Source organism: Alosa pseudoharengus, unplaced genomic scaffold, assembly GCF_046254945.1.
Source record: "Alosa pseudoharengus isolate Yale_2024_CS ecotype anadromous, Long Island Sound unplaced genomic scaffold, YU_APseudo_1.1 YU_APseudo_1.1_scf_6, whole genome shotgun sequence".
NCBI lineage: Eukaryota > Metazoa > Chordata > Actinopteri > Clupeiformes > Clupeidae > Alosa > Alosa pseudoharengus.
The window spans coordinates 34,567,918-34,588,189 of record NW_027468848.1 but is presented as its reverse complement, the minus strand read 5'-3'; the positions used below and the strand labels follow the sequence as shown (position 1 = coordinate 34,588,189).

Here is a 20,272-nt window from a genome sequence, read left to right as displayed (position 1 = left end):
AGTCAGAATTTACAAATGCTCGCTCACACACTGTGTTTGGTTTCCCCAAAGTCAGGTTATTATCGTTTTCTGTGCTCCTACCTGGGAACACCAACCTGATGAAGCCCCTAAGGAGTTGAACCGCAGTCTGCAAATACCAATTAGAATGTGTTCATGGGCATTAGCAAACGAGTGCACATATTTTTTTTTCCCATTCTGTTTTTCTCTTGGTCCGCTCAGCATGGGATGAGTCACGGTCAAGGTGACCCAGTTTGATTTACTAACCTCCCTGGGTACAAAGTATGACAGGGCTGAAGCACAGAGGATTTGGATGCAAGGAGAAAATAATGGCCATGGAAATGTAGGGGCAGCTTCTTTGTGATGGCACGGCACTGCAGGTGTGTTTTTAAAACACTTTGATATAATAACAGCATAGTGAGGCTCCATTTTTATCCTGAATGTAGCCTACATTTCAGGATTTTTATAAGCAAACTGCAACAAACCGTGTTGCATATGTGCAGAATTGTGTCTTACTCCCAATCCTGGACAGTTTTGAATTATGTGTACGCTTGTGTGCATGAAAGTGTATATTTTATGTGAAGGTTTTTAAGCCGACACATACAGTACAGTGTTTGTTTACATAGTTCCTGAAACACTTAGCGGTGGCTATATAAGGAACTTGAAGAGGGGCTGACAATAAACATCTGTGATGTGTGCTGCTGCCAACTGCTGTGTACACTAGTTACTGCGTCTGTCCCAGAAGGCTGAGCTCATATCAACTCAGTTAAATGCTTCCTTTTTGTTCCTTCCATCTGAGCTGATTTGGAATGATTTCTGCAGACAGGCTGAGTGACTGGCAAGTGAACTGTGCAATAACCATCAGTGCAACATCTTTGCCAATCAGGTTAACGACGGCATGTTCTCAACTCTCTCTCTGTCTCTCTCTCTCTCTCTCTTTTCATTTTCCCTCTCTCTCTGTCAATCTCTCTCTCAATAATTCTTTCCTCTTGTATGCTCTTTCATACTCACTCATACACTCACACACATGAATGCCCAAAGACACAGTCCTCTGCATGTTCATTTAGTTTGTTACTCCATTGTTTACCCTTAGCTAATAAACCTATTCGTTAATGGGTATTAAAAAATAATAAACATAATAAACAACATGCAAATGAATTATCATGTCCAACTGAATGTTGATCAAAGCCTTTTCTAAATTAAACAGTTATTTATTTCCTGAAAGAACACATTATGCACCTCTGGGCAATCATCAAGTAATGAGGTGTGTAATATTGCATCAGGGCAGGTCATGTTGATTAATGCTGGTTAAAGCATTAACATATCAGAGGCTGAGGACTAGTGATAATGAATGAGAATGGCCCTAGTAGCTGTGTTGTATTGGTGCTGCAAGCACTGGGCCATCACATGATTTAATGTACAGTTTGTTTAGCAGGACATTGTCTTTAGCAGCTAAAGGCCATGTTGCGTGTTTCACAAAAGAGTGGATCCACCACGCTTCTGCAGCATACATCTGGTGCATCAGACGAAGAGCGGACCGTGTAGATATACTAAAAGTAAAAATTCGGAGCAGCACAGATGTAGTATTAGCTATAAACTTTAATTAAGGTGCACAAAAGGGACTTGCTTCATGCATCTTCCTCAGATTCCTTGCATATAGCATGGACAGGAGCGCCCATTATGTGAAAACAGAATCACAATCAGGTGTAGAAGGCGTGGCAGATCTTGGGCCTCCCTCCAAGGGCTGCACTCAATAAGTACGTTAGCCAAAAGAAAAATACAAGTAAAACTGTTTTACACATAAGCTTTACAATGAAACAATAACTAAATGAACCAACAAGAGAAACAAAAGAAAAGGAAAAGAAAGAGAAGACACTAATTGCTAGACATTTCATGGAGATGAGAAAACTCCCCAGTAATTAAAAAAAAAACTACTTTTCAATCTATTTTATTTGTATTTTTATTTTAAGGGAGTCGATGGCTAAAAGTCATATATTAACCTAGTATTACAGGAAACATGACAGGCTCAATTCTTCATTGAGACCAAAAGGCTCAAGTGTGCCCAGTGTGTAGATCCAATAGGCCTCCCTGCATAGAAGCTTCTTAATAACATTGCCGCCTCTAGGTGGTGTGGAGACTTTTTCAATTCCCCAGAATTAAAGTGATGCCGGGGAACCGTGATTGGCTTGCATGGAGTGTCTTGCAATAGCGTAGGTGGTATTCGTAGTGCGTATAGCCGTTTTGTGCTCTGCTATTCTCGGTTTTAATTGCCGTTTTGTTTGGCCTACGTATGCAAATCCACATGGGCATTTTAGTAAATATACTACATGCGTGCTGTTACAATTTATAAATGACGAAATGGAATATCTTTTCCCTGTACGGGGATGAGAAAAGTATTTTGTATTAGTCGAATTTGAGCAATGTGAGCAATTACCGCATTTATAAAAGCCTTCAGGACGGCTAGGAAGCCAAGTCATGGGAGACGGAGTTTTTATGTCCGAATGTACAAGACGGTCGCGGATACTGCGGGCGCGTCTGAAAGTGAATGTTGGAAGTTCAGAACAGAACTCTTTTAAAGCCGGGTCACTTTGTAAAATGTGCCAATGCTTGCGGATTATGCTTTTTATCCTACGCCATGTTGCGTGTGCTTGTCACTAAATGTGGACAGGGATTAGTAGCCGGATGTCCCTTCTTGGATGAGGGAGCATGACATAGATCAAGTTGCCCATGGTTGAGTCACTGTGTTTTTGTTTAGCTTTTGTTTGCTTTAATTTGGAGGTGTTTTTGACACGTTGCCCTCGTGCCAAGACTAAGAGGCTACATTTCCAACTCAGGTTTTTGTGGCAAGTCTGGGCGTTTTGCAATTCAACACTTTGTCTGTCATCTCATTATGGCCTTGTGCAGTGCAGCCAGAGGTTTGCACCTCATAAAGCATTCACACTAAAATGAATGTGAAGTGTGGGGAATGGCTGAGGTTGTTCAATACTTGAATGCTTTAAAAAAAAAAAAAAGGAAAAAAAAGTGTTCATAGCTGGAGGCCATTGTGATAAGCGTGTGCTTTCTGATTTTCCCGAAGCTTGGACGAGTAAAAACTAGTCAGTATAGGCCCTTTCAATCTGTTCCTAGAGGGTTTCCGATTGAAACCTTCAAAACCAACGCAGATACTTTGAAATTAAAGGGACACCAGGCAAGCCTGATGCTTTTTCTCTACGAAACTCCCCCTCGCTCGGTCTGAAGCTCTTTTCCTTTTCTTTGCATCTTCCGTCAAGGGTTTTCGCTGCTTCTTCGCCGGCTCTGCCATTATACACACGTTTGCAACAATCGCTAGCGTTTCGTTAGCCTCCCTCTGTGCTGTGGATGCAGGATGGAAACTGAAACTGCTTCGGTCGCCGGGTACGATACACTGAATTTGCAAGCGGGATATTCTTCCTACAGGCAGTAGGGGCGGGCGAGAGAGTCTTCATTCGCCCTGTAATGAGTCATTTAACCATATACCGACTTACGAAGATGATTAATTAACACGAAAACGTTGCCTGGTGTCCCTTTAAAACGGACTTTAGCGTAATGCTTTAGTAATGTCAACTTTTCAACTAATGTCAACTAATGTCAAATTTCTTTATTTTTTGTTTTATTTTGTTTGTCCCCAAAGTTACCTTCAGCTCAATTTTGTTTTCTGTACCAGCGGAAATGCATTGGGAATGCACCTGTTTGTTTATGCAGTTGAAAGGGTCTATATACTACCAGGCCCCTGTCTTGCTGCCAGGCCACGAATGGCATTCCTGGAGTGTCCTTGAGAAACTGGCCTGCTTGTCCATAGTAGATGACGGCACAGGCCGAGGAGGTCACGACACCCCCCCCCCCACCCCCTTCACCTGCTCCACCACCACTGGATCTGCCCCAGAGTGCCATCGAGGCCCCTCCACTGTCCCAGAATCCCTCTGGTGAGATGGAAAGTGTCTGCGCTGTCTGACATTGAAGTGAGTCACTGCGTGCACCAGGGGAGGTGTGTGTGAAGTGTGTGTGTGTGTGTGTGTGTGTGTGTGTGTGTGTGTGTGTGTGTGTGTATGTGTACTGTATGTGTGTGTTTATGGAGTGTGTGTGCGTGTGCATGTGCATGTGCGGGCGCATGTGTGTGAAGAGAGTGTGTGTGTGTTCGTGTGTGAGCAATAGCCTACTTAAATGAAAGCAAGGAGAATAGGACAATCACAGCGTGTGTCCCATTTCTCTATCAAGCACAAAAGCCTTGCAAAAGCAGGCTGAGCCTTGAGACTTAAAATATCTCAACTGTCCAGCAGGTCACATACAGCGCCATCAGGTTGAATGAGCCTCAATTAAACCAGGATTATAGTAGGCTACACAAGATATACATGCAAATACACAACACTCATGGTCTGTGCTTTTTTTTTAAAGTGCCTTTATTTATTTTGTAGAACTAAGTTTTAACTGCCATTTAAGGTCTGTATGTGTGCAGCTTTGTCGTGTTTATAAAGTTGCTTAAGCTCTCTGCCAATGGTGTGTTGATTAAGATATATTTATATTTATTATATTTGGCCAATTATTTATATGTCCAAGGCCAAATGTGCAGCTGACCATGCTCTCTTGCAGCCAGCCTCTTGGCCACGAACCAGCCAGACTTTTTTTTCTTTTCTGAATGTTTTCCAAAACATAAATTGCATAGCTCATTTGCCAAGGAACTTATGAACTTTAGTATTTCTAAGGCCTCCTATTACACTGTAGCTTGAATGTTGTTCCTCACTTGTAAGCCACTTTGGACAAAAGGACAAAAATGAATACATGTAAATGTTTATTTGAATATCGAAGTTCAAGAGGTGTTTATGCACGTGTCTGTCCTCTCTCATCGATTCAGTTGCATTTATGTAGTGGCATCACATAGCTATTTCTCTGGCTCCCATACAGAGCCCAGCTTGAAGTTTAACTTAAACCCCCTAAAGCCACCACTAAGTGAACATGGCCAAGGGAAACCTCCCTTATAACAGGAAGTAACTTTGAGAAGATTGACAGCTCATAAGGGGGAGGCTTCATGGGCTAGTTAATTTGGAGGTGATTTTAGCAAGATACACGTTACCCCCCGTGCCAAGAGGCTATATTTCCAGCTCAGGTTTGTGTGGCATATCTGGGTATAGAGAAGAGTCCATACACCTGTCTGGATAAGTACATTAGCATACACACAGCATAGGTACAGGATACAAACAAACATAAAAAATTGCATATACAGTACATGTTCATTTGATTGGATTTATTTGATTTGATTTATTTAAATTCCAGGAATCATTGACAGTTTAGCCCTCATTTACAATGATGTCGAGTAGGTGGGATGCACAACAGTGACACATAAGGAGTTTAGTCTCTCGTGCATACAGACTTGAGCCAGGAGTTTAAGTGAGTAGGAGACAGTTCTGTCTCTGCTGTCTCTCCAGAAAGACCACTTACACTGAACCACTCCCAGCTGCTGCCAAACGCCTGTCAGGCCACTTAAAATGATCAATGGCAGCCGTCATCCATCGATGAGGTCTCAGATTACCAGTGACATCACATCTCCCAGAGGTCACCTGGCCTTCCATCCATCCGTACACTCGCTGCATTCATCAGACTTTATATTCCTGTCACTTTGGATGGGAGGAGCTTTATATACTTGTTGCTTTATGGGAGCTGAGAAGAAGTCTTAGCCACAAGTATTAGTCTGGCAGTATTAGCTCAAACTGAATGTGTTTGCTGTGACTGTTCCCATCCCGATAATCACTGGCTAAGGTGAACGTGTGCAGCTCCTCTCTGCGCCGAGCTCTTTGAGAGGATTTATGATTCTGTTGCAGAGATGAAGCGTTTCTCTGCAGTAGACAGAACGTGGGGGGTGGGGGGGGGGGGGTATTAGAGCAGCAGTGTTACAAGGGGAGATCGACCCAGTGGAGGGAATAGGCTAAACTGCTGTGTGCTCCTTTTTTCCTCTACATTGGCCAGCCGGTGGAAAGCAACAAACGCGCGCCGGCCCGCGGATTCCTCAAGGTCGGACACAACCGACGGACCTTTATGAAGTATCGATTTTCCAATCTAGCTGGTGAAATGTCTCTCTTGTCCCAGTGTACAGGCCCTCTTCCTATTTTCTCTCTCATTCTCTCTATCCCTCTCTCCATGGCCCTCCTCCAGTGTAAATGTCTTCTTTCTTTCTCTTTCTTTCTTTCTTTCTTTCTTTCTCTCATAACAGTGTGTTTTTGTCTAGGCAGAAGATTGCTTTAGTGTTCTGCACTGATAATAATGTCTCATTCTCTGGAGGTCATTTTTTCTGGCGTACGAGAGGAGAGTCTGTCCACACGATTAGTGCCTCTTTAGCAGGGAATGGATGACTGTGGATTACAGAGGACAGCAGGCTTGTAAATGGGTGAGGTGTTTTTGTACTGCCCTGGTGGAAATGAGCGCTAATTGCTCCCTTTCCACTCATAACAGTAGTGACCCACAGGGAGAGAGGGAGAGGGAGAGAGAGATTCATCCATTTAACCTGTTGCTGATGATTTTTTGTGCATGCTGAAAAATAAGGCAAGTTTTTTTCTCTTTCTCTCTCTTTCTTTCTCTCTATGTCTCTCTCTCTGTGTGTGTGCGTGTGTGTGTGTGTGTGTGTGTGTGTGTGTGTGGTGTGTATGTGTTTGTGTGTGGACATGAAGATGAGTGGGAGGGAGAAGAGAGAGGGGGACAGTGTAAAAACTAGGACAGAGATCTAGAGTGAGAGATTTTGGGATGAGGAGGACTGTTGTTGGTCCTTTCTCCAGGGCCTGTTGCTGGTGATGCCACTGAAACTCTAGGGCACCTGTTCACATTGTCCTGCTGTGCACTGTCCACCATAGCTTTGGGATGTGTGATATCATACAACACCTTTCTCTACTTGTCATGTCATGATATGGGGCAGGTCACGGTTATCTGGTTATCTAACCTCCCACCCTGGAGATGTGCTCTCCTGCTGCTTTACTGGCAACACCTGCTTGCTGTTTTCCCCCTTTTTTTAAGCTGTAAGTTTATGGTTGAGATAATGACAGCTGTGAGATATGTAGCTAGTCTGTTGAGATATATTATTTCATTGAGTTGCGCTCTGTGCATGATTAAGGAAATGTCAAGTATCTGTATAGCTTCTTTAAATGGTATCAGATGCACTGCATGTTCCGGAAAGTATCCGAAAAGCCAAGGTGATGAGTTTCGCAAATGGGCAACACACGTCTAAATGGGTTGCCAGCAGAAGACTCTGTGACACCTCCACTGTAATGTAAACAAAGTGCTTGCGGTGGTTATGCCTCATTAGGAAATGGAATGACTTCAAGGTGAGCCAAGGCATTAGCCAAATGGGCCACATGTGCCCGTGTGGGTTTGCTCTTACGTGGCACTTTGAGCATTTAAACATCCCCGCAGAGGTCATGCCATGGCATTTATCAGTAACTACAGAATAACCAAAAGTACCCTTCCAGCAATTGAAATAAAATGGCAAAAAGAAAAATGTCTCAATACACACACACAGACACACACACATATACACACACAATAAACACACATACACACACACACACACACACACACACACACACACACACACATACACACTCAGACACACACAAATCATAAATAAATAAAAAGAAACAGCCACTAAAAGGCCATGTCTCCTCCACAGCCATTGGTGGGGCAGCTCCACCCTTCGCTAGAGGAGCAGGCGGTGCTGCTGCTGACGGAGCAGGAGAGGCAGACCCTGGCCTACTACCTCCAGGAGTACCGCGAGGGCCACATCACCGTGGAGGCTCTGGCCATGGCCCTGTTTGAGCTCTTCAACACGCACGCCAAGGTGAGAGGCCAGCGCTGGTCAGAGAGCGCCGCAGTAGTGCATGCAGTCCAGGCAGCGTGCCGCGTTTGGATGAGGTGCCTAGAATGGAACAGGCGGGCTGCACCAGGCATGCAACTGAAGCGTTCCTTTCGCAGAGTGTAAAAAATCTAGGACTAAGGTCTAATTTGTTTAAGTGTACGCGCCGCTCTCACGTCTGGTGTCTCCAGTTCCATTGATTATAGAAGCTAATTGTTGCAGCATAACACTTCAGTTCCGTGCCTGGTGTAGCCTGCCTGTGATGCTGTAATGATCTGAAAACAGGTGAGCTGTGATGCTCTAAAGACAGGTGAGCTGTGATGCTCTAAAGACAGGTGAGCTGTGATGCTCTAAAGACAGGTGAGCTCAGGTGCCCTAATCAGGCAGCGCTCCTGATCCTGTCAGCCTTCATGCTCCTTTGTGCTGCTGTCTGAACTCTCAATGCCATGCCTTGATGCCCCCCCCCCCTCTGTTTCTCTGTCATCTCTTTCAAATACACACACACACACACACACACATTACATGACATGCTTATACTTTTACTTCTACATATTCATGTATACACACTCACAAACATGCACACTGACAAACATATACATGCACACATACTCACACGTACAAACACACACACACACACACACACACACACACACACACACACACACATACACACACACTCTTTTCCCCTATCTTTTCCCCCTTTTCCCCACACAACACATTTCCCCTTGTGTAGTTCTCCCTGTTGCCTGAGGTGCGTAGCCGGCTGGCCCCTCAGGATGTGGAGCGCTTTGACCTGCTGGCGCTGCGGAGGGACATGGACCTCTGGAACGCCCGGCAGTTGCTCATGATGGCCGTGCCTCAGTCAGAGCTGACCACCTGTCCCCCCATCCACCCACAGCACCACACCCTCGCAGGCTGCTACGTCAAGGTACGGCACAGGGCACTGCAGAGTGCTCCACACATTTGTCTTTGGGGTGCAGGTGGGGAGTAGTGTGTGTGTGTGTGTGTGCGTGTGTGTGAGTGTGTGTGCGTGTGTGTGTGCATGTGGGTGTTGTGTTTGTGTGTGTGTTTGTGAGTGTGTGTGCATGAATGCATGTATGTGTGCATGTGTGTGTGCGTGTGTGTGTGTGTGTGCACACGTGTGTGTGTGTGTGTGTGTGTGTGTGTGTGTGTGTGTGTGTGTGTGTGTGTGTGTGTGTGTGTGTGCACGTGTGTGTGTGTGTGTGTGTGTGTGTGTGCGCGCGTGTGTGTGTGTGTGTGTGTGTGCATGTCTTTGTGTGTGTTTATGCCTGCAAGTATATGCATGTTTGTTTAGTCATCCATGTCTCTATATGACTACAGGGCTCTGTCCAACTCCATTTTGGCTTGGGGTTCCTCCACTGAATGTTTACTCCATTTTGGGATTGTATTGTATGCAGTGCTCCCTTTTCTTCAGGGTGGGCATTTTAACTCTCTCTCTCTCTCTCTCTCTCTCTGTCACTCTCGTTCACTTTTACTGTGTTCCATTTTTTCCTCTGTTGAAATTCAACCATCTGCCACATCTAGGGCAGCTGTTGCTGAAAAGGATTGCTTTGGCCTTGCATACTGTGTGCTCCAGTCCCTAGAGCCACATAGCAAAACTCCATTGTGTGTGTGTGTGTGTGTGTGTGCCCCATCTCTTTCTGTTAGAAAGGCACCTACTCTATTACCAGCTAATTTGAGCTTGGAGCGGTGACTTTTGCTCCCACCGTTTCCAGAAATCCATCTGCAGCCAAAGGAAAGTGATGGACTGCAGGGAAAAAAGAAAAAGAAAAGAAAAAATAGAGGATGAAAGAGTAGAAAGCGAAAGACAAGAAGAGGGGAGGGAGGGATCATAGAAGAAACAAAAGATAGATTGTTAGAGAATGACACAGCAACGCAGACGATATTGAGAAGACAATTTGAAAATAGACTGAAGCACATTATGCTGTTTCCCCATCATCCTATTCCACAGGAGGGAAGCCGAGTGTGTTTGAGTCTCGTTTGCCAGCCTGTGTTCTCTCCTAAGAGGGCGTGTGTTGTTATAACGGAATCGGTTTGATTGTGCGTCACACCCAGCGGCGGATTTAATTGCCGGCGGTGTTGACGGCCCTTGTTTCCGCACTTCTAGAAATCACACCCAGTTGCGAGCAAATGATTGCTCTTAATTGAAAGGTCTTTAGCTGCAATTCACTGGAGACTAATGACACGCATCAGATGGAGAACACAGAGGAAGGCTGCATCGGAGAATTGGGTTTATTATAACCAATGAAATAGGTTGTGTGTGCGTGTGCGTGTGCGTGTGCGTGCGTGCGTGCGTGCGTGCGTGCGTGCGTGCGTGCGTGCGTGTGTGTGTGTGTGTGCGTGTGTGTGTTTGTGTGCGTGTGTGTGTGTTTGCATGGGTGTGTTTTGGGGGCTGTAGTTAATTTGTGGCTTAGCTCATTAGTTGTAGTCATGATCTTCCATTCATTTGCGTGCTCGGGTAAAATGAGAACGTTACCATTACTGTCTTTGTTTCTTTAGAGCGAGTCCAAAGTGGAGGGTGGTCTGTCCCGAGGGGCCCACGAGATGTTTAATAGCCTGCCCGACATTGCACTGGTTAGTCCCTCTCTCTCTTTCTCTCTCTCTCTCTCTCTCCCTCTCTCACCGTCCCTCTCTCTCTCTCTCTCTCTCTCTCTCTCTCTCTCTCTCTCTCTCTCTTTGTCTCTCTTTGTCTTTAGCAGCACCAGAACGAGCTTAGCAAACACTGCTAGCTTATGCCTGATTGAGTTTTCACTGTTTGGAATCCAGCTTAATTGCCTACTATGACTAAGCAATTACATAACGCTAATGCGTTATTATAACAATGAAGTGAAAAATGGGGCATTGCCATGACGTGCACCCAAAACAAACAGTGCCATTACAGTAAACGATGAACTACCACTAAAGAGCAGGGACGATGTGCTCGCAGATGTCGTGTCAACGATTAGGGATGTGTTGGTCACAGACAAAGATGACCCTGAGCGAGACTCTTGGCTGAGCGCCATGAAGGATGAGGCTTATTATCCAATGAATGGAGAAAGGAGTGACCGCAACACTGGCAATTAAATGAGGTCACCCTGAAGGGGTTAAGTTCCTAATGTGGAAATCTGACATTTTGAAATGTTCTGCTCTCTCTTTCCACATCTCCAAATGTCAAGCTGTTTTGCCCAAAGGCCGAAGTGACCTCTCGATAATTGTGTTAGATTAATTGCCCATCCAAAGAATATTAAGCCAGTGTAAAGTGATAACTGTGTGTGTGTGTGTGTGTGTGTGTGTGTGTGTGTGTGTGTGTGTGTGTGTGTGTGTGTGTGTGTGTGTGTGTGTGTGTGTGTGTGTGTTCTCTCATATGTTTATTTGTGTGTATCATGCATTTCCTTTTGTGTTTGTGTGTGTGTGTGTGTGTATGTGTGTGTGTGTTTATTTGATTCCCATAGGACGAAGTCCACTCCTCCTCTGAATCGCCGCCCCCCTTCAAACCCTCCCCTCCCCCCAACAAGCACGGCAGTCCCAAGGGCCGCTCCAAGCGTCCGGCTTCGTCCTCCAGGCTCTCGCAGCTCTTCTGCGCCCCGCACAGGATGCAGCAACGAGACAGCCACAGTGCCCACGGCCACACCGGCCACACCGTCCACACCCCCAATGCCCACGCACACACCCATGCCCAGGGTGCGCCCGGCCAGCCGCACGCACACCCGCACCCGCAGCCTCCGCCATGCTCTCACCACCACCACCCTCAACCCCCCCCCTGCCCTACCCACCGTCCCCCCAACACGCCACCCCTTGGGTCACGCAACGCCTCTCCCCTCCCCATGCACCCGGCCTCCCCCCTCACCATCTCCGTCTCGCCCGGGCCCAGCAGGGAGCCGGCCAGCGTCCACTTCTGCCTAGGGGCCATCAGGATGCTTCAGCAGCAACAGCAGCAGCAGCAGCAGCAGCAGCATCAACAGCAGGGGCCGGTCAGTCTCTCCCCACACAGCCAGTCGCCCATTCTGCCCAGGATGTCCGGCAGCCCGGCCCTCTCTCCCCGCTCCTTGTCACCATCGATGTCCCCTTCGTTCCCGGTGCCGGCCGCTCCTCATCCCAGCCCAGAGAGGCCGGGGCTGGGGCCGGGGCAAGGCCAGGGGCCGGGGTCGTCGCCAGTGGCCTCCTGTAGTACACAGACGGACAGGCTGCACCCAGAGCCGGACAGAGGGCCCCCTCAGGCCAGAGGTGAGGGGGATTGGACACATCACTGCATGAGGAAAGTGGGGGAACTGTGCATATGTATCTGTGTGTTTGTGCGTGCGTGCGTGCCCTGCGGGTGTGTGTGCGTGTGGGTGTGTGTGCGTGCGTGCATGCCGTGCGGGTGTGTGTGTGTGCGTGCGTGCATCTGTCTGTTCGTGTGCACACACACATGCATATACTACATATGCACCTGCATTACTGTGTCTTTATCTCTCTGTGTGTAATAGCAGGAGCCACCCTGTCCCAGCTCTCCGATAGTGGCCAGACCCTGAGTGAGGACAGCGGGGTGGACATCCCAGAGTCTGGGGGCCTGAGTAAGGACAGCAGCCCGCGGCCTGGCAAGCCCCCATCCCATCCCTCGACGGAGCGTCCGGGGGCTGACCGGGCTGCCGCCCAGCCGTCCCCAACGCCAGTGAGACACCACTGCACGACACCACTACACCAGCACAGTTGAAAATCAATCAGAATCATGGTTAATGCAGTCTGAAATGTACACCAGAAGGCTGATGAGTTCCTAGGCTGATGAGTCCCATAACCCTGGATGTTGAATGCCCCCAGGAACCTTCTTAGTGCCTACTGCGAAGGCTGGAGGAGTCATTAGAGACTCCTTGTGCGCCTCAACCAGCAGTAGCTCTTAAAAAACAACTACGGCAGCACTTGGAAAATGTTTACATTTTGGATATTTTTTTCTTTCAATTCAATGAAAATCTATCCTACAACCAAACATCAGCTGAACCCGATCTAAGCCCTGAACCCCCAAGAACTTAACTGGCATCCGTTGATAAGTGATCAAGTTTGAGAGGCTGCAAGGGTTCAACATGCTAATAACAGGAACGGGACAGCACCTGTGACCTATCCTTAAATTCACAACACTAAAACCGTGTTGCAAACACCTTTCCGTTTTATGGCAGATGTTTTTGCAAGGTTCCAGCCTACTTTTAGGTAACGTCACAAATCAAAATGCTATGAATTGTAGGTAATTCCCTTGAGTAAAGTCTGTGTAGAAGCCGACTTACGGAAAGGGCACAGAAAGGGTGTTAGCGTGCCCTCATGCACTTCACAATTTGACAGTGGGAAAGCCCTAAGCCCTCACGGCGTTAGCGGGAACGTGCATCAAAGCCTGTGAGTCCATGAGGGGAGAGATTGGGATTCAGCCATTCTCTAAGATTGAGCCTCCATCCAGACGTGTAGTGATGTAAATCTCTGTTATTGAAAGATCACCTCTAGATAACACCCCATCTTTTAAGCTTTTTTGAGCCCAATCATAAAAACCTAAAAAACACATGAATGTGCATGTTGGCTATTTGGACAGCCAAGTCAACAGATCCGAGTCAACATGTGCTTTAAAGAACTGTGACTATGTGATCCTGCACTTCACACTGTGGCCCATGCTGCGTCAGTCATGTTAGCGCAGGGCGCTTTCACGGCTCCGGTCTCTCGGTGGACACCAGGGCTCTCCACTCCACCCCGTCCCTTCGCCTCCCCTGACCCCGAATATGAGCGCTTAATTAAAAGCTGCCGAGACATTAGACAAGAAGCTTGGCGGAGAGATTAGCTTTGAAACTCTTTCTCAAGGTTGACGGCATGATCAAAGACCGTCTGGAGTCAATGATGCACAGGGGCAAAGCTACTAAAAAAAGTAATTTACTATTCTTCTTTGGCCAGGTTCTTTTCTTCTTTTCTGTCTGCACCTGTTCTTTGTTCCCCCCATCTCCTCCACCTCTTCTTTAATGGCTTGTGTTTGACTGCTTGGCTTACACCAACTGGTGTCCGCTCTTTTCTGCAGATTGTAATGGCGGAGCCGTCTTTGGTGAGGGTGGAAAAGAGTGCCAACACGCTGGGCATCGCTATTGAAGGAGGTGCCAACACTAGACAACCCATGCCACGCATTGTGACAATCCAGGTCAGTCACACACACACACACACACACACACACACACACACACACACACACACACACACACACACTGACCCATATCATCTGATAACAGAAGAGTTCATTTGTTGTTATTGAAATGTTATCCCCCTCTTGACATGTCTTCTTCAAGTGTATTCATACATACTCCAGGACTGTTTTAACTGCTGTTGAGGCTAAGTTCACCCTTTAAATGGTTAGTTAGAAGCATTAACAAAAACTAAGAGAAAAGGTGGACAACTTGGGGCTCCAGACATGCAGAGCTGCCACCCAGCAATGGAAGTGTCCACATTTGCCCAGGCATTCTGGAATTGGTTCAGCAGTCCGACGACGTGACCCATTTACTCTCCCCGCACTGCCTCCCTAGGCTACAAAGTTTGACTTCTCGAAATGCATAGCGTACCCTGAGTGCTAAGCCAATTAAAGACATTTGTATGCTACTTTGGCCACTGCTCTTACTCTTTCTCTCCATCTGTGTTTGCAAACTTCTAAAAGCTCTTTTTTTCCAGTTTGCTGCGCTAGTCTGCTGCTGAAAATTCTAACCTGTGAAACATTTTAATTGGTTTAAAATTGCTCTTAATTGAAATTAATTGGATCTAGTTATCTCTTCTGCCTGCGTTCTGCAGAGCGAATGCAGTCCCCATTCACTCCCTCAGGAGGTGATGTCTCTAATCTGTAGACTCTAGTGTTGGTGCTGTGGATAGAGGTGTCTTGGAGGTGATGCCTCTAATCTGTATGTAGACTCTAGTGTTGGTGCTGTGGATAGAGGTGCCTTGGAGGTGATGCCTCTAATCTGTAGACTCTAGTGTTGGTGCTGTGGATAGAGGTGCCTTGGAGGTGATGCCTCTAATCTGTAGACTCTAGTGTTGGTGCTGTGGATAGAGGTGCCTTGGAGGTGATGCCTCTAATCCTCTGATGCCTCTAATCTGTTGACATTTTTCATTGTGGAGGTACTGTATGTGTCTGCTTCCCCTGATTTGTGAAGCCTTTTCTCCTTGAGATGCAAAGTACCCTTGAGAAATCAATGGGCCCATGTGGAGATTTCTGTCATGGCAAACCCCAGTTGCCATAAATCTCTGCAAAGTTGAGTTCTGATAAGAGGGTTTGGCCTTTTCACTCACTCCCCCTCTCTGGGTTCATCCTTTGATTACAATGACACAGAGCAGAAGAATCAACATTCCATTGACACTATGTTCGTGCTCTTTGCCTTCTCTCCTTCTCTCGCTCTCTCTATTTCTCTCTCTCTCTCTCTCTCTCTCTCTCTCTCTCTCTCTGGAGTCCTGGCCAAAGTATGCATGACTTCAAATAACTGTTTATTTACAATTATCTGAGCAAAATGATCCGATGTATTGTTGATTTTTCAAAGAGTGTGTGTGTGCGTGTGCGCACGCAGCCGCGTATGTCTGTGTCTGTCTGTGTGTGTGTGTCTTTGTGTGTGTCTGTGTCTTTGTGTGTGTGTGTGTGTGTGTGTGTGTGTGTGTGTGTGTGTGTGTGTGTGTGTGTGATAACGCTTCCTTGACTGCTGTACTGTGCTCAGTACTGCAGTCTTCTGTCTCTCCCCTGTGATGCTGTTTTCCTCCTTGACAGAGGACCCAGTAATGACTCTCCAATACAAAGTGCCAGATTGGGATCAGAGAGCATCAATTTCTCTCCCAATCTGCTCTCCTCGACAACCCCCCCCCCCCCCCCCCCACACATCCCACATCAGTCCTGCCCTTTCTCCTGCTCTCAGGCCTCATCTCCTCACTCTTATGCACAGTCTTTCTTTCTGTCTTTCTTTTTTTCTGTCTTTCCATTTCTTTTATTCTTCCATATTTACAAACATACAAAAGAGATTCTTCAGATTCTTCAGAAGAGATTCTTCTATTGCAACTCATTCTGAGAGGAGGATCATACTGCCACTTATTATATGATGATGAAAAAGTCTCTATCTAGATAGATAGATAGATAGATAGATCTATCTATCTCTCTGCCTGTGTGTGTGTCCCTCTCTAGAAGGGCGGCTCGGCACACAACAGCGGTCAGCTGCGTGTGGGTCAGGTGATCCTGGAGGTGAACGGCGTGTCGCTGCAGGGCATTGAGCACCGCGACGCGGCGCGTCTCATCGCCGAGGCCTTCAAGACCAAAGAGAAGGACCACATCGATTTCCTCATCACCGAGTTCAACACCGCCCTCTAGCTGTCAGGAGGACCACTAGCCGGCATCAGGGGGACGCATAGAAAGACGGAAAGGTTTGTGGACATCAGCCATGGCCAAGGGTGTGTCCACACTGTATAGCACCTGCGCTACGCGTGTCTCCCTCCCATTCAGAGGCTCCCTGTCTGTTGTCTCACACCACCCTCCTACTGTCCCCTGGTGCTTCTCATAAAATGATGGGACCATGCGAGAAAGAGTTCAGATGTGACATACCAACATTTATTTTGATGATTGAGTGATTCCCTGCAACAGGAAGAGTCTGACTAGTCTCACCATGCTTCACACGAGAACTGAAAGAACTCATGTTTTCAGGGTTTTGGCAAGGAACTATGCCATCATTTCTCTTCAAGGGCACCTCAAAGTCATCCCACCTGTCTCCCTCTCCTTGTCCCTGGTGTTCCAGTATGACCACATCCAGTCCCGCACACACACACACACACCACACACACATACCACACACACACACACACCACACACACACACCACACACACACACACACACACACACACACCCAACACCACACACACACCACACACACACACACACACACACACACACCACACACACACACACACACACACACACACACACACACACACACACACACACACACACACACACACACACACACACACACACACACACACACACACACACACACACCACACACACACACACACATACACACAGTATCAGCAGAAGTACTATCACTAATAGTTCTTGGTACTACATATCCTCCTGTTACAGGTGATTTTCAGTTCCTCCAGCCATACTGTACACTGCTGCTCACGACCTTGAGATGACTTTGTTTTTATTTTCCTCAATATGCCAACCACACAGCCACAGGCATCCTTTAAGTGATATGTGCAAGGTTGTGTGCTTACTTTGGAGGATTCTCAGTAGACACTATGAAATATGGCAATATATTGTAAAAGTGAGACTTAAATCCATGTATAATTTATTTATTTATTGAATTCCATACACTGAACTGTCATAAAGCCTCTTATTGATTTTGTTTATACCCCATGCAGTAGTTTAAAAAGTAGGTATTTTTGTAAAGATGAAATGGAAAGCTGGTTACATAAGGGGATTGCTAAACAGCATTGTGCCACAGATGAGATTTTCCGAGGGAGAAGGAGAAGTTTGCACTTTGAAACGACTGAACTGATGCAGAAATCTGAAGACGCCAGCAGGGAGGTTTATCCAACCGTGTATCATTATCAGAAGACCGGGAACATACAGCAAGTATTCTAGGTGTGCCATGATGTGTGTGTATGTATATGACTGGTGTGTGTGTGTGTGTGTGTGTGTGTGTGTGTGTGTGTGTGTGTGTGTGTGTGTGTGTAAAAGAGAGAGAGAGTGTGTGTGTCTGCTTGGATGCATACTTCATGGCTTTCTGGTAAGCTTCAAGGGCTAGCCAGCTCAACCTGTTTGGAACAGAGAGGGATCTCCATGGTAACAGCAGCAGGCCCAGAGCAGTTTTTTAAATGTTTATGCTGCATGTACCGTGAGCTATGTGTGTGATTTGATGGCCAATGATGGAGGCGAACACACAGGCTATGAAGCCTCATGCCCCTGTGTAATTCCTCACACAAATACCAGTGAACAAATTGGAGATATTTTGTCACCTTCCGCAGCGAAGGCAGTACAGTCAGTGGCTTTAAATCCTCAACCTTCCACCCTTACCTGTACCTTAACTCAAACCCTTGCCTTAACCCAAAGTACAAATTATGTCATATCTGTCTTTAAATGTCGATGTATGAGAGATAGTGCACTACAGTAAAGGTTTACCATAAAGTCTATTTTGAGTCACTATTAACCACACATAAAGTTGGTATTTTTTGAAATGAGGAAGGTGTAACAATGTGTATTACAATGCACGAATCCACATGATACTATATAATATATGGATGGATATTTATTAGACTAAGGTGTACATATATGTTTATATATCAATCACATTTGTATAGATATGCTTTATAAGGAACATGTACAGTGATTATAAAACATTTAAATGAGATGCGGGGATGAATCAGCCCTCGTCTCCGTAGCTTTTCTGCGTGGTCGTAGATGTTGGTCCTTGTGCTAATGGCACCTCAGCCCACTCCCTTGGAGCTGCAAGTCAAATTTACATTCTAGCTACATATTCCACAGCCTCGCAGGCTGCCTGATGATTTATTTCACTCAAATGCCATTCATTAAATCGCCTTTCTGCAAACTGTGCGCATGGGTATTAAGTGGTTTCAGCTTCGTCCCGTTGAAAAGTGGGAGAAAACAATGAACTTTGATCGATCATGGAACAGACCGACACAGCCAGCACAATGCGGTTTATGGACTTTGCTGTGGAACCATTGCTGTATTTCAATTTGGTTTATGCACTGCGACAGCCACTTAAGAAATCCCCGTCCAAATTAGCGTCTGAGAGTAGTTAGTGCACAAACACCATTCACTGTGTACCTAAAGTACCACTGACTCATAAAATGACTGAGGATGGATTAAATAACTATATATAAAAAGAAGCTCTTGTACTGGCTCTTCTTTGTTCTTTGAAACCAAACAAAAAACAGTTTCTCATTCCCCCCTATGTGATAACCTCTGTTGATGGTCATTCACTTATCCAGTAAGCAACTTTCTTAATTATGTGCCCCTAAATTATCTTAAATCTTAGGGACACATTGCTTGGCCTAAGAATGGAATCCACATTCTTCCATGCAGAATAATACAAATGTCATGGGATAGGTGTGATTTAGAGGAAATTACACATAAAGTCAAAGCAATTTATTGTCCTAGGTTTGTGTAATTGGAAGAATATTTTAGAAGAATTCAGAATTAACCCCTGCTAAGCAGCAATGGGTAAAAACCTTTTTGCATGAGGAGTGAGGAGATATATAGTGCTTGCACCCTCTTGTGGTCATTAAAGAACAGAGACCAAAAACAGCTGGCATGTAGGGACATATCACAACAACATCTGAATTGATTAGGCCCAATCATGATCTAAACCCAGTGCATGAATTTAAACAGCATGGCAACACAAGCTTTTGTTGTATGTGGGAACCATTTTATTTCACAGCTTCAGTACACCAGGGAGTAATAGTTGTACTTTGTAATGCCCATGTTCAGAATTCCAATAAGGTCGACACACGGTAAAATGAATTGTTATGGCTTCTTTTCCACTAATGAAGAGACTTTAATCACACAAACTGTGGACATTATAGAGGCAACATAGATGGACAAACGCAGACACACACTCACACACACACAAACACACAAACCTACGACTAAGGGGACACACATCATCCCTAGACTGGGGGAACATTCCATAGACACACAGAGCAGACACATATCGATGGATACACGCACACACACACTCGCACACTCACACACACGAACATACGACTAAGGGGACACACATTATCCCTAGACTGGGGGGACATTCCAAAGAGCGGAAACTGCAGGACCAGTTGAATGGAGGTGAGATGCAGGAGACAAACAGATCAGCTAAAAGATACAGCAAGATCTCCTCTCTACTGACAACAATATTGCTAACGCTAACTACAATACAGTGTGTCTTCACATTGGCTTTTCAAAAGGACACAAACAGCAATATATGTGGCATTCACTCCAAAAAAAAAAAAAAAAAAAACCTGAGCTACACACTACAGGAAAAGGACAGCATGACTACATTTTTATAAAACATTTAAAAATAAGCCAAATGACAGACTTGGTCCTTTGTGGTCTTATAGCCACTGAAAATGTATAAGCAGGGGAAGCAGGCCTGTAAATCCATACACTTAACAGTCCCCATCTGAAGCCTCTCAGGTCCCTATCTATGTGTAGATAGCATTGACATTTACATTCAGTAGAGCAAGTGACTTCCTGTAACACTGTATACTGTATATAAATGTGACGGACATTTTGCAACATTGCTTTTCTCTCTCTCTGTGACGATGATCATTCTGAAAGCTGAGGCACACTCCTGTCCAGACCCTTCCTTAGTCAACAGTCCAAAACGAGTCACTTTCTGTGACTGACCTAATGTATTTGTACGTGTAACACGCAGACATTATAAACACAG

At 45.9% G+C, this 20,272-nt stretch overlaps 1 protein-coding gene across 1 annotated transcript in view; it reads left to right on the top strand.

Moving 5' to 3' along the window:
* whrnb (whirlin b) overlaps positions 1-16,288 on the top strand; it is a 48,044-nt gene extending 31,756 nt beyond the window's left edge. The window contains exons 6-12 of the mRNA XM_076271367.1: positions 7,664-7,831; positions 8,580-8,774; positions 10,367-10,441; positions 11,299-12,070; positions 12,313-12,497; positions 13,872-13,988; positions 15,996-16,288. Of these exons, the coding sequence (XP_076127482.1) occupies positions 7,664-7,831; positions 8,580-8,774; positions 10,367-10,441; positions 11,299-12,070; positions 12,313-12,497; positions 13,872-13,988; positions 15,996-16,178 (1,695 nt within the window). The 3' untranslated portion in view covers positions 16,179-16,288. The remainder of the gene's footprint in view (positions 1-7,663; positions 7,832-8,579; positions 8,775-10,366; positions 10,442-11,298; positions 12,071-12,312; positions 12,498-13,871; positions 13,989-15,995) is intronic.
* Positions 16,289-20,272: the final 3,984 nt, after the last annotated feature.